Source organism: Anolis sagrei, chromosome 3 (genome assembly GCF_037176765.1).
Source record: "Anolis sagrei isolate rAnoSag1 chromosome 3, rAnoSag1.mat, whole genome shotgun sequence".
NCBI classification, from domain to species: Eukaryota; Metazoa; Chordata; class Lepidosauria; order Squamata; family Dactyloidae; genus Anolis; species Anolis sagrei.
In genome coordinates, this window is record NC_090023.1 from 171,063,988 (window position 1) to 171,078,453 (window position 14,466).

Sequence of the window (14,466 nt, forward strand, 5' to 3'; positions counted from 1 at the left end):
TCCTGCTCCCAAGTAACCCTTTTCCCCCTTCTATTGCCCAAAGTACTGTTAGCATCGTTACTCACAGGCTCTACTATAACAACCTCAGCAAGTGAGAGTCCAAAAGTGGCAGGCTAAAACCCGGAACCTCAATCCATGGCTCATACCAAATGAGAGACTCCCTCCTGGGCATACACATGACTGGGCAACTTGGAAAGCGCTGAAAAGACTGTGCTCTGGCAACACAAGATGCAGAGCCCACCTTAAGAAATGCGGCCACAAAGTGGAGTCCACAATATGCAAGTGTAGAGAAGAGCAAACCACAGACCACCTGTTCCAATGCAGCATGAGCCCTGGCACATGCACAATGGAGGATCTTCTTGCGGGCAACACCAGAGGCACGCCAAGTGGCCAGATACTGGCCAAAGGACATTGAATAGAATGCCAAGTTTTCAAATTTTCAAAATTTAAGAAGACCAATTCAAATGAGGGAGTGGGAACAGATGTGGAACAAAAAAATTAAAATATACATATGCAACAGACTTAAAAGAAAATTGGATAAAAATGTTCCACAGATGGTATACCACACCGAAACAACTTGCTAAAATGTATTAAACAGTTTCTGATAAATGTTGGAAATATTCAGAACAAGTGGGTTCCTTCTACCATATGTGGTGGACTTGTAAAGAAGCAGTAAAGTTTTGGAGGGTAATTCGTGAAGAGACGCAAAAGAACTTAAAAAGAACTTTTCCAAGAAAACCAGAGTATTACTTGTTAGGCTTTACAGATTTGGATTTACAATTGACGGAACAAGAGGACAAACTTTTTACATATACAACGACCTTCGCTAGAATTGTTTTTGCTAGAGAGTGGAAGCAAGACTCAGTCCCACCCATACAGGATTGGGTGGAAAAAATCAGAGAAATAAAGGACATGGACGAACTGACTTTTTTGTTGAAGAAAAATACAGATATGATAATAAAAAGAACGAATTGGGACAATCTTCATGACTATCTGGACAATTTGCGAATATAAAAAACAAGAGAGACAATTTTATTATCTTTAATAATTTTTTAATATTTTTGAATAATAAGAATATTTTATCCAAGAAGATGGAATTGAAGTCACTTTTTTTCCCTTTTTTCCTTTATTTTTATTTTTTCTATTTCTTTTTTAATTTTTTCTTTTTTTCTTTTTTGTGTGTGGATGTATTCTTGTAGTTTATTTTTTTTAGGGTTTTATTTAGGATATCTTTTTTTACTTCTTACTTTATTGGCCTTTCCCTCTCTCTTTTTTTCTTTACTTTTCTATACTCAATTGTTCTCACTCTTTCGTTGTGTGCCGTCATGCTTGGGGGCTATTAGTCTTAATGAAGGAGGGATGGACGTGGCATTTTTCCCCCAAGGGATTGCTTCTTGCCCTCCTTTAGGAAACTGGAACTCCCAAAAACCCAAAACGATGTAAATAGCTCAAAATAAGTTTTATTGATCACAAAGTCATTTCTTCAGAGCAATAAGCTGGAAAACTTTAGAGGGGTGAAGAAAAACATACTCTACAGTCTCAATTAGTCCTGGGTCCAAGGGGTTTGAAGCTGAGAAGCCTCACCAAGTTTCCTCTTTCCTCAATGGCTGTGAATGCCGGAGCAAACCACAACCCCAGTTCAGATGGCCTATGTCTTGAAGATTCAGAATCTTCCTCTGGTGCCAAAAGAACCGGCTTGAAGGCTCCTGGGTCTCCTCAATAATTGTCCAGGACGATCTGGACATAAAGCATGAGTCCCAGGGGTAACTGGTGCTAAGAGGTAACTTAAATCAGGGTCCTTTAGAGTCAGGTCTCTTACTCACGTCCATCTGGTACGAACTCTGAAGGCAGAATGAAAAGAAAAGGAAGTTCTCCCCTCTTGCAGGAAGAGGTGGACCCAAACAGTACTGATTGACAGCTACAAGCAACCAATCCATACAACTGTACACAAGCAATGTAAAAAGGGGGCAGGATTAAGCATGATACAACAGTTTAAGTCTAACAACTAACAGTTCTATACATAAGTGGTGCCACTCGTGCCGTCACACATTGTATTCTATATAAAATTTAATAAAATTTCTTTTTTTAAAAAAGAATAAAATGCCAAGTTTTCAAACTTTGTGTTTTTGTTTTTGTTTTAAAAAATACAGTACAACTGTTTGGTTCGCTCCTGATATGACAAATAAATAAATAGCATTTGACAAAGAACCATCGTGAAGATCCAACTAGATAGGACATGAATGGGAAATAGGCGCAAGTGTGAGTGTGTGTGACATGCTTGACTGGGAAAACACACGGAAGGACTTGTCGAACCTTACAGTAGCAACCAGACAATAGGGGAAGACAGAGGTGCCCTCGTTCCCATAATCCCCAAAGTAAAAGCTGTAAGTGAGATATACTGCCTATTGAAGTGGGTTGTTTTTATAGCATTTTTTTCCCGTACTGGAAGTGTGCCATGCTGTGGAAATTCATGCTGGGCTTCGGTTGCACAAAGAAGGCACCATAGCAACCGGATTGTTCAGAGGTTGTTTAAAAAAAAAAACCCCCAAAGTTGGGCCAGTAACTAATCATTTCTTTTCTCCCCATTTGGCAGCCGGCCACCTGCTCAGTATGAGACTGTACCAAGTGGAGGGAGGGACTGCCGGGCTGGAGAGCAGGAGGCTGAGGTTTAATCATTGAACCGGCCACAGTGTATAGATGTGGCTGCTCCACGGGATTCTCAGAAATCGCTTGGGAAATGGCACGGCGGCTGAAGACGTCCTGTCAGAGCCATCTTACTGTGTGAAGAAGACCAGGAGTTATTAGTTCAACAACACAGTGGTTCTGTCTGCTTCAAAGAACCTGGGAAAATGTTCGCTGTACACTTGGTGGCCTTCTATTTTACAAAGCTAAAAGAAGATCAGATCAAAAAGGTAAGCTTTGATTGTGCTGGATTATATATTTATTTACGACATTTATATGCCGCCCTTCTCATCCCGAAGGCGACTCAGAGTGGCTTACAAGATATATATATATATATATATATATATATATATATATATTATACACACATACACACACACACACACAATATATTATATTATTAGCACAATATCAGTATTATATATCACTATATTGTACTATACCATTATATTATTAGTAATATTACATGTGATATAAAATATATAATTATAATATTGTATTACTACTAGTAGTATTATATTGTACTAGCTGTCCCCTGCCACGCGTTGCTGTGGCCCAGTCTGCTGATCTGGAAAATAAAGTAATTTAAAAGTGTTGGTTTCTAATATATGTAATTTCTTTATATTGTTGAAGGCTTTCATGGCCGGAATCACTGGGTTGTTGTAGGTTTTTCTGGGCTATATGGCCATGTTCTAGTGGCATTTTGTCCCACCCTGGTCATTCCACAGATATATAAACCCATTTTCCTACTTCCAACAGACCTTACTACCTCTGAGGATGTTGCCATAGATGCAGGTGAAACGTCAGGAGAAAATGCCACTAGAACATGGCAATATAGCCCGGAAAAACCTACAACAACCCAGTAATTTCTTTATGCTTGTCGGTAAAAGGTATTTCTTGCTGTTTCTTTGTCAGTGATGTAGAGATTGCCTCATTTGCCTATTCTGGAACATACAACATATTATTGTCCCTTCAAATCTATGATACTATATCTCTGTATGTGTGAATCATATCTATCTATCTATTTATCTATCTATCTATCTATATCTATGGTTGGATGGCTCTTTGTCAGGAGAGCTTTGATTCCATCTTCAGAGTTTCCAGAGTTGGACTGGATGGCCTTAAGTATTTTCTGTTGGTCATGGGGGTTTTGCGAGGGAAGTTTGCCTCAAATCTGTCATTGGTGGGATTAAGAATGCTCTTTGATTTTAGGAGAACTATAAATCCCAGTAACTACAACTCCCAAATGTCAAGGTCTATTTCCCCCAAACTCCAACTGTGTTCATATTTGGGCATAGGGAATATTCGTGTCAAGTTTGGTCCAGATCCATCATTGTTTGTGTCCACAGTTCTCTCTGAATGTAGGTGAACTACAACTCCCAAACTCAAGGTCAATGCCCATCAAATTCTGCTACTGTTTTCTGTTGGTCATGGGAGTCCTGTGTGCCACATTTGGTCCAATTCCATCATTGGTGGAGTTCAGAATGCTCTTTGATTGTAGGTGAACTATAAATCCCAGCAACTACAACCAGAAGCGGCCCTAGGTAATTTTCAACGGTAAGCAAACAGTATTTTGGCACCCACCCCCAACCAATCACTGATATATATTTTCTGTTCGTCGTGGGAGTTCTGTGTGCCATATTTGGTTCAATTCCATCATTGGTGGAGTTCAGAATGCTCTTTGATTGTAGGTGAACTATAAATCCCAGTAACTACAACTCGCATATGTCAAGGTCTATTTTCCCCCAAGAGCGCCTCAAGAGCGACCCTGGGCAAAATCAACTATACTGCAAATGCCTACTTTGCGTAATGGGTTGAGCCGCCCCTGACTACAACTCCCAAACGACAAACTCAATTTTTGAGTGATGGTCACTCCTTGGGTTAGTAGGTATCTTGAGACCAAATTTGGCGGCAATTCATCCAGTGGTTTTTGAGTTATGTTAATCCGACAAATGAACATTACATTTTTATTTATATAAATTAGCTGTCCCCTGCCACGTGTTACTGTGGCCCACATGGGGGTTCTGTGTGGGAGATTTGGCCCAGTTCAATCGTCGGTGGGGTTCAGAATGCTCTGTGATTGTAGGTGAACTATAAATCCCATCAACTACAACTCCCAAATGTCAAGATTCTATTTTCCCCAAACTCCACCAGTGTTCACATTTGGGCATGTTGAGTATTTGTGTAGAGTTTAATGTATTGTCGAAGGCTTTCATGGCCGGAATCACTGGGTTGTTGTAGGTTTTTCTGGGCTATATGGCCATGTTCTAGAGGCATTTTCTCCTGATGTTTCACCTGCATCTATGTCAAGCATCCTCAGAGGTAGTGAGGTCTGTTGGAAGTAGGAAAATGGGTTTATATATCTGTGGAATGACCTGGGTGGGGGAAAGGACTCTTGTCTGCTGGAGCTAGGTGAGGCAACACAACATACAAACTATCTATAGACCCACTATGAAAATCCAACAAATGCTACATTCAGCAAAGGACAAGAGGGATCCTCTCACCTCTGCAGGAGTCTACCACATACCATGCACTTGTGGACAAGTCTACATAGGGACCACCAAATGCATTGCGCAAACACGAATCAAGGAACATGCTCATCTCCATTTCTAAGCCAAAGAGCCAGCGTTGTCGGTAAATACATCCAAGGTCATGAGGCCGCCAGCATGACTGCATGCAGAAGCAGTACCTATTGATCTACTCACATTTGCATGTTATTGAACTGCTAGGTTGGAAGGAGCTGGGCCTAACTGCGGGAGCTCATCGTACTCCCCAGATTTGAACTGCTAACCTTCTGATCAGCAAGTTCTGCATCTTAGCAATTTAATCTGCTGCGCCACTGCAGCCCTTAATTAATAATTAAGTGATACATAAGTAATAATGCAACCATAGCTGTTAATGTGGAATCAAAGTGCAACTGTGCAATGTGAGAAAAAAACCCAAGTATGACTTGATGCTAAAGCAGTCTAATGGATAAGAGACCTGAGATTGTGAAATTGTCCATCCATGATTGGCACCACAGCAGCAGATGTAACAAGCGTCTGCGACAGTTCCTTGGAGCAAGGAATTTTCCCAGATTGCCTTAAAGAAGCAGTGGTCCACCCTTTCTTGAAAATTCGTCGTCAATTAGACCGAGGCAGATCAGCGCTATTGGTATTCTTGGACCTCACAGCTGCATTCAACACCGTGGACCATGACTTGCTGATTCATCGATTGGCTATGTCTGGTGTACGAGGTTTACTCCTGAAATGGTTCAATTCGTTCCTCCGGGACCGGAGAGAGAAGGTGGAGTGGTTAGGCCAAAGCTCTGGGATCTATTGTCTTTGCTGTGGAGTTCCTCAGGGTGCTATCCTCTCGCCCCTGTTATTTAACATCTACGTCCGGCCACTTGCTGGACTGGTGCGGAGCTTTTGCATAGAGTGCTACCAGTATGCAGATGATACCCAGCTACTCTTGCGTCTTGAACCTGGGACAACCGCGATTCCCGAGAACTTTAGGCTGTGTTTGGAAGCAGTGATGAGTTGCTAAGTTCTTGTGGGTTTTTTCGGGCTATATGGCCATGTTCTAGAGGCAATTCTCCTGAAGTTTCGCCTGCATCTATGGCAAGCATCCTCAGAGGTGAGGTCTGTTGGAACTGGGAAAAAGGGTTTATATATCTGTGGAATGACCAAGGACTTTTGTCAGTTGGGCATGCAGCTGTGGACAAGTCTACATAGGGACCACCAAACGCAGCGCCCAAACAAGAATCAAGGAACATGAAAGGCTCTGCAGACTACTCCAACCAGAGAAATCAGCCATAGCAGAGCACCTGATGAACCAACCTGGACACAGCATTTTATTTGAGAACACAAAAATGCTGGACCACTCTCATAACCACCATGTCAGACTACACAGAGAAGCCATTGAAATACACAAGCATGTGGACAATTTCAACAGAAAGGAGGAAACCATGAAAATGAACAAGATCTGGCTACCAGTATTAAAAAATTCTAAAATTGCAATAGCAAAAACACCAGAGAGGAAACATGCAGGGACATCTAATTACCTCTCAAGAAGAGTTTGCTCCAGGCACAGTCAGCCCATTCTTTGCTAATCAAGGTGGTCAGTTGAAACATTCACACCTAGCCCAACTGACAAAAGTCCTTTGTCTCACCCTGGTCATTCCACAGATATATAAACCCTTTTTCCCAGTTCCAACAGACCTCACCTCTGAGGATGCTTGCCATAGATGCAGGCGAAACGTCAGGAGAAATGCCTCTAGAACATGGCCATATAGCCCGAAAAACCCCACAAGAACTTAGTGATTCCAGCCATGAAAGCATTCGACAATACAGTGATGAGTTGACAGTGAGCGAGCAGACTAAAAGTGAATCCTGCAAAAACTGAGATACTCTGGTCGGCCAGCCGCCAGAATTAATCCAGTCTCTGCCTGCTTTCGATGGGGAAGCTCTGGTTCCGTCTGCCACTGCCTTGGGGTTGTGTTGGACTCATAGTTGACGATGGAGGCCCAGATCACTGCCATAAGTAAGCAGGCCTTTTTTCATCTTCGCCAGGAAAGGAAATTGGCATCCTACCTTTCGGTAGAAGCATTGGCAACGGTAATCCACGCAACAGTCACTACGAGGTTGGACTATTGCAACGCCTTGTATGCCGGCCTTCCGAAGTCAACAACTCAGAAGATTCAGATGGTCCAAAATGCAGTGGCCAGGCTGCTAGCGGGATCATCTATAAGATCCCATATCACACCGATTCTGCAACATGCATTGGCTACCAATAGAACATTGGATCTCTTACAAGATACTGATCCTGACATTTAGAGCTCAAAATGGCCAAGGACCTTTATATCTTAGGGACCGCCTCATTCCTTTTCTCCATCCGTGGTCACCTCGATCCACCCAGGAAAATTTCCTATATATACTGGGCTCTAGGGAGGTACATCTGGAAGCTACAAGGCGTAGAGCCTTTTCGACCTATACTCCAACTCTGTGGAACTCATTGCCTCCATACATTAGAGCAATGTCGGAGTTGGCGACCTTTTGTAAAGGCACTCAAGACTTGACTGTTTGGTTGTGCATTTAAATAATCAGATCTAATTTGCCAAACAGTCACTGTTGAATGTTTTTATGCTGAATGTTTTATATTGTGTAAATGCTATTTTAGATTGTAAGTTGCTCGGAGCACCTTGGTGAAGAAGGACTAATTAAGAAATAAAGTGAAGTGAAGTGAAGCACACAGTTTACTTGGCCATAGTCTCTGCCCATTTTTTGGTAAATTAGATATAGCTATATATCAATATAGACACTAATGATATATGTGTGTTATTGATTTTGCTATGGTTTTATATTATTTTAATGTTTTTAATTGTATTTTATGTTCTTGGTACCTACTGTGAACTGCCCCGAGTTACCTGCGGGCTGAGTGGGATGGTATATATGTATATATTGTTGTTAATTCGTTCAGCCGTTTCCGACTCTTTGTGACATCATGGACCAGGCCACGCCAGAGTTCCCTGTCGGCCGTCACCACCCCCAGCTTCTTCAAGGTCAATCCAGTCACTTCAAGGATGTATATACATCTATATATATAAATTTGTTAGGGGCATCCAACGAGGAAACAAAACTCAAAAACCCCCCAACGAAACTTAACCAAAATTCCCATGCCCATAACACAACCCACAAGGTACAAACATATCTACTCAAAATGAAAAACAACACAACAACACACTCACAAAACGGCAAAACAACAAAACTAAAAAATCCCCCAACTAAACTTAACCAAAATCCCCGTGCCCATAACACAACCCACAAGGTACAAACATACCTACTCAAAATGAAAAACAACACAGCAACACACTCACAAAACGGCAAAACAACAAAACTCAAAAATCCCCCAACGAAACTTAACTAAAATCCCCGTGCCCATAACACAACCCACAAGGTACAAACATATCTACTCAAAATGAAAAACAACACAACAACACACTCACAAAACGGCAAAACAACAGAACTCAAAACTCCCCCAACGAAACTTAACCAAAATCCCCGTGCCCATAACACAACCCACAAGGTACAAACATATCTACTCAAAATGAAAAACAACACAGCAACACACTCACAAAACGGCAAAACAACAAAACTCAAAAATCCCCCAACGAAACTTAACTAAAATCCCCATGCCCATAACACAACCCACAAGGTACAAACATATCTACTCAAAATGAAAAACAACACAACAACACACCCACAAAACGGCAAAACAACTGAGCATGCACATTGGCGCCCAGCCGCAAGTTCCCTGGCGCGCGCACATGGCCTTCCGGCCAACGTTCCCTCTGCGGAAACCATGCCCACTCCAAGCCCCGCCGCGCCGCTTCCCGCACACACACACACCCCCTGCCGCACACACACACGCGAACCCCACGCTCCATCACTCCCTCCGCCGCCGCATACACACACGCAACCCCACTCCCCCCCGCCGCCACACACACACACGCAACCCCACGCTCCATCACTCCCCCCACCGCAGCACACACACGCAACCCCACTCCCCCCGCCGCCGCACACACACACGCAACCCCACGCTCCATCACTCCCCCCGCTGCCGCACACACACATGCAACCCCACGCTCCATCACTCCCCTGCCCCAATCTTACCTCCTTTTACTTCACGCCACCTCCAAACCCCACCCCGCCCCTTCCCGCCCTGTCAAAATCTATGAAAGACAGGAAGGAAGGAAGGAAGGAAGGAAGGAAGGAAGAAAGAGAAAGGGAGGTAAAGAAAAAGGGGGAAGGAAGGAAAGTTAGAGGAAGAAGAAAAGGAAAGAAAAGGAAAGATGGAAGGAAAGAAGAGAGAGACAGCAGAAGAGAAAGAAAAAGGGGGAAGGAAGGAAAGAGATAGAGAAAGAAGAGGAGAAGGGAAGGAAGGAGGGAGGGAGGGAGGGAGAGAGGGAAAGAAGGAGAGAAAGAGGGAAGATTGGCCACAGCAACACGTGGCGGGTAAAGGTTGTTATTTCTATTATTATTATTATGCTATTGTTCCTATGAGACCCTTTTAGGGGGAATGGGAGAGGTGTCAGGTCCCGGAGGCAATGCATTGCATTATTGTTATTGTTATGATGGTGGTGAAATAAAAGGAAATAAAAAGCGAAAGAAGGAAGCAAACAGGGAGGGAAGAAAGGCAAAGGAAGAAAGGGGGAAGGAATGAAGGAAAGAGAGTAGGATGAAACCAAGTAGTGAAAGAAGGAAAGAATGAAAGAGGTAGAGAAGGAAGAAAGGAGAGAAAGGGGGAGGAAAAGGGGGAAGGAATAGGTAGGGACCTCTCTTTCATAATAGTCCAGATATCTACCTCAACTTTGATAAGTTTTACTATAGGCCACAGCAACGCGTGGCAGGGCACAGCTAGTGTATATAGTAAATCTATAATGTAATGTTCGTTTGTGGTATTCACAGAACTCAAAAACCACTGGACTAATTGACACCAAATTTGGACACAAGACACCTAACAACCCAATGTATGTCCTTCACTTAAAAAAATTGATTTTGTCATTTGGGAGTTGTAGTTGCTGGGATTTATAGTTCACCTACAATCAAAGAGCATTCTGAACCCCACCAACGATGGAATTGAACCAAACTTGGCACACAGTTCTTCCATGACCAACAGAAAATACTGGGAAGGTTTGGTGGGCAGTGTCCTTTGGTTTTGGAGTTGTAGTTCACCTACATCCAGAGATCGCTATGGACTCAAACAATGGTGGATCTGGATCAAACTCTACACGAATACTCAATATGCCCAAATGTGAACATTGGTGGAGTTTGGTGAAAATAGAATCTTGATATTTGGGAGTTGTAGGTCCTGGGATTTATAGTTCACCCCACCACACAGAACCCCCACATGGGCCACAGCAACGCGTGGCAGGGGACAGCTAGTAAATAAATAAATAAATAAATGTATCTATATACCTGTCTGTCTGTTTCTCTGTGTATATGTATACGTGTGTGCGTACATGTATGGTGTCTATATCTTAGCATAAGAACATTTATGGAAACCATCTTTTCCTTGCCTCTGCAGGTGGTAAATGTATTTTGAAAAATCACATCTTTTTAAAAGAAGGAGGTTCATGCATTTAGAACATCAATTGGTTCAAAATAGTCAATTGAATGCATGAATGAGTTAATCCATTATAAAACAATGGGCCTTTCTTCTTCTTCATTTGATTGACAAGCTTAATGATAAAATATTCAGCCTCATATTTGTTGTCTGTGTTTTAAAAAATAATTGGGAAGAGAGACTCGTCCTCCTTGTGCAACTTGTTGTGCAACGTTTGAAAATAATTGCAAATTAAAAAAGTGTGTGAGATCATACATTAGTGACATTTTTCTAATCCTCGGTGTACTTTCTCAGATGATGGAATTTCACAGTCATCATGGTCAATGATATTGTAAACTGGGAGAATCTGGGATTTATAGTCCAAAAAGTAATTTTAGAGGCTCTGCCGCTGCTTCTATCTGTCCATTAACACATGTTGTGGATGAGTCTCTGAGTAGTAGTAACAACAGGGAGTTGGAGACTAGGCAGGCAAAAAGGTCTATTCGGGAGCAAGAATCTATTGAAGAGCAACAGCAGAAGAGAATTCGGCAAATACTTACTGAGCCCACGGATGAAGAGTCTTTTGAAGGGTTTGATGGGGATGATGGGTTTGGCAATGAAGCAGATTCTATGAGAAGTGCTGGGAGTGACACTGATGGGGTTGGGGATGAGATGGATTTCATAGGGATTTCCTAAGCAAGGAATACTCCGACCTAGTTTTGCTAGTTCCCGCTTCTATAATACAGCCTAAAACACTTTGGATTTGTGAGTACTTTTCCATCCAAATAGTAACCAGAGCAGACCCAGCTTAGCTTCCAAGATCAGACAGGATCTAATGCCATTATGGTGTTTGTTTAGCTTGTTAAATATTGGTAAGGCTCTTTTGAATATAAAGTTGCAATCACACAATGACTAATTTATATACAATGACAATTAATATAAATATTCCCTTCTTCAAAAATTTTAATAATACAGGGTGAGGCGGCATAACTTCCTTTTTTAAGTTGGTTGAAGATGTAGCGGAGCGCTAGTGGTCTCGTTTGAGAGGCGGGAGTATAAAGTTTTGTCCTGACACAGTTCAGTCGCAATCATGCGTTGGAACAGTGAGGAGCGTGGTTTTGCCGTTGAGGCCTACTTTTCGAGCGGATTTGGAGTGGCTGGCCCGCTCTCCAGATTTGGCCCCTTGTGATTTTTTTTCTATGGGGTTTTTTGAAATCCCGTCTTTATGTGAACCATCCAAGGACCCTACAAGATTTGAAGACCAACATCCAGGAAGAAATTGCTAACATAACGCCTGCTATGCTGGCAAGAGTCATGACAAACGCCAGAAATTGGTTTACTCAGTGTATGGAGAATGGGGGACGTCACCTACCTAATTTGATCTTCAAAACTACATAAAACAAAACTTTAGGTATGCATCTACATCAGTGGTTCTCAACCTTCCGACGCCACGACCCCTCAGTACAATTCCTCATGTTGTGGTGACCCCAACCCTAAAATTATTTTCGTTGCTACTTCATAACTGGAATTTTGCTACTGTTACAAATCATCATGTAAATAACTGATAGGCAGGATGTATTTTCATTCTCTGGATCTTGGGAGTTGTAGTTGCTGGAATTTATAGTTCACCTACAATCAAAGAGCATTCTGAACTCCACCAGAGATGGAATTGACCCAAACTTGGCACATAGAACGCCCATGACCAGGAAAAAAAATAATGAAAGGGTTAGATGAGCATTGGCCTTGAGTTTGAGAGTTGTAGTTCACCTATCACCAGAAAGCACTGTGGACTCAAACAATGATAGATCTGGACTAAACTTGGCACGAATACTCAATATGCCCAAATGTGAACACTGTTAGAGTTGACATTTGAGAGTTGTAGTTGCTGGGATTTATAGTTCACTTACAATCAGAGAGCATTCTGAACCCCACCAACGATAGAATTGGGGCAAACTTCCCACACAGAACTTCCATGACCAGCAGAAAATACAGTGTATCCTGATGGTCTTTGGCGACCCCTCCAACACCCCATCATGATCCCCCCAGGGGTCCCGACCCCCAGGTTGAGAAACACTGGTCAACATTATAATTTTTTTCTGATTCATACAATGGGTTTTATTAAGTTTTGAAAAAAGGAAGTTATGCTGCCTCACCCTGTATTTGTAGTTGGGTTGCTATGAGTTTTCTTGGCTGTATGGCCATGTTCCAGAAGCATTCTCTCTTGACTCTTCATCCACACCAGGCCTGTAGCCAGCATTTTGATTTGGGGGGGGGGGGGGGGGTTGAGTCTGAGTGAGAGAGGATCTACCCTAGCAACATCATATCTGGACCAAACATGGCCAATTGTGCATACAGGACAGGCGGGGGTTGGGGGTGATTGACCTTGGATCTGGGAGTTGCAGTGCGGCCTTATCAGAGGGCATTGAACCAAGCCTCAATTGAACCATGGCCTCAAAGCCAACCTTAAAATCTCTGGCATAGACACTGAGAACTGGGAAGCCCTGGCCCTTGAGTGCTCCAGCTGGAGGTCAGCTGTGACCAGCAGTGCTGCAGAATTCGAGGAGGCACGAGTGGAGGGTGAAAGAGAGAAACATGCCAAGAGGAAGGCGCGTCAAGCCAACCCCGACCGGGACCGCCTTCCACCTGGAAACCAATGCCTTCACTGTGGGAGAAGATGCGGATCAAGAATAGGGCTCCACAGCCACCTACGAATCCACAAGGAAACCCATCATGGAAGACCATCTTACTTGTCCAACGAGGGATCACCTAAGTAAGTAAGTAAGTAAGTAAGAACCAAGCCAATGCTGGATATGGACTAAACTTGGCACAGATCCATCATTGTTTGAGTCCAGAGTGCTCTCCGGATGTAGGTGAACTACAACTCCCAAACTCAAGGTCAATGCCCACCAAATCCTTCTACTGTTTTCTGCTGGTCATGGGAGTTCTGTGTGCCAAGTTTGGTTCAATTCCATCATTGTTGGGGTTCAGAATGCTCTTTGATTGTAGGTGAACTATAAATCCCAGCAACTAAAACTCCCAAATGACAAAATCCATTTTTTGATTGATGGTCACTCCTTGGGTTAATAGGTATCTTGTGTCCAAATTTGCCGGCAATTCGTCCAGTGGTTTTTGAATTATGTTAATCCCACAAACACACATTGCATTTTTAATGTATTGTTGTAGGGGACCCCCTGCTTGGGGTCCTTGCTGAGTCCGTCACAGAGGGCAGCAAAATGAAGAGAGTCTAGTCTCCAGAGGTAAAGCAGAAATCTCTTTATTTCAAGTGTGGCCACACAGGGAGAAACAGCCCAGACAGACCAGTGTCTTCAAAGAGAGCTGTCTCTGATATTTGGATATTTCAGTCTCCTTATATACATGTCTTTTCACTGTGTCATGGGCACACACCTCTCTTATCGGATCAACCATTCAAAAACATGTTTTTTCTCATATTTTGCCACTCCAATGTCTTTCACTGCTAACCTTCTACAAACTACGTAAACACACACATTATTGTTACAGATAAGCATTTTGGGTGTTAACCCACCCTTGGGTACTCCCTGGGCGTAGTAACCCACCCTGGGTGTACTTGACAATACAGCATCTTGTGTCTTCTAGATACATTATCTCCTCTTAGCTTCTGGTCTTCTGCAGGCCAGAGGAGAGGCACAAACCCCTCTCTAGGTTTGCATTTTAGAATTT

At 42.8% G+C, this 14,466-nt stretch overlaps 1 protein-coding gene across 1 annotated transcript in view; it reads left to right on the forward strand.

Moving 5' to 3' along the window:
• The first annotated feature begins 2,617 nt into the window (after positions 1-2,617).
• Positions 2,618-14,466, forward strand: part of LOC132771183 (hexokinase HKDC1-like) — a 79,680-nt gene continuing 67,831 nt past the window's right edge. Inside the window, exon 1 of the mRNA XM_067465688.1 lies at positions 2,618-2,912. Within this exon, the coding sequence (XP_067321789.1) occupies positions 2,850-2,912 (63 nt within the window). The 5' untranslated portion in view covers positions 2,618-2,849. The remainder of the gene's footprint in view (positions 2,913-14,466) is intronic.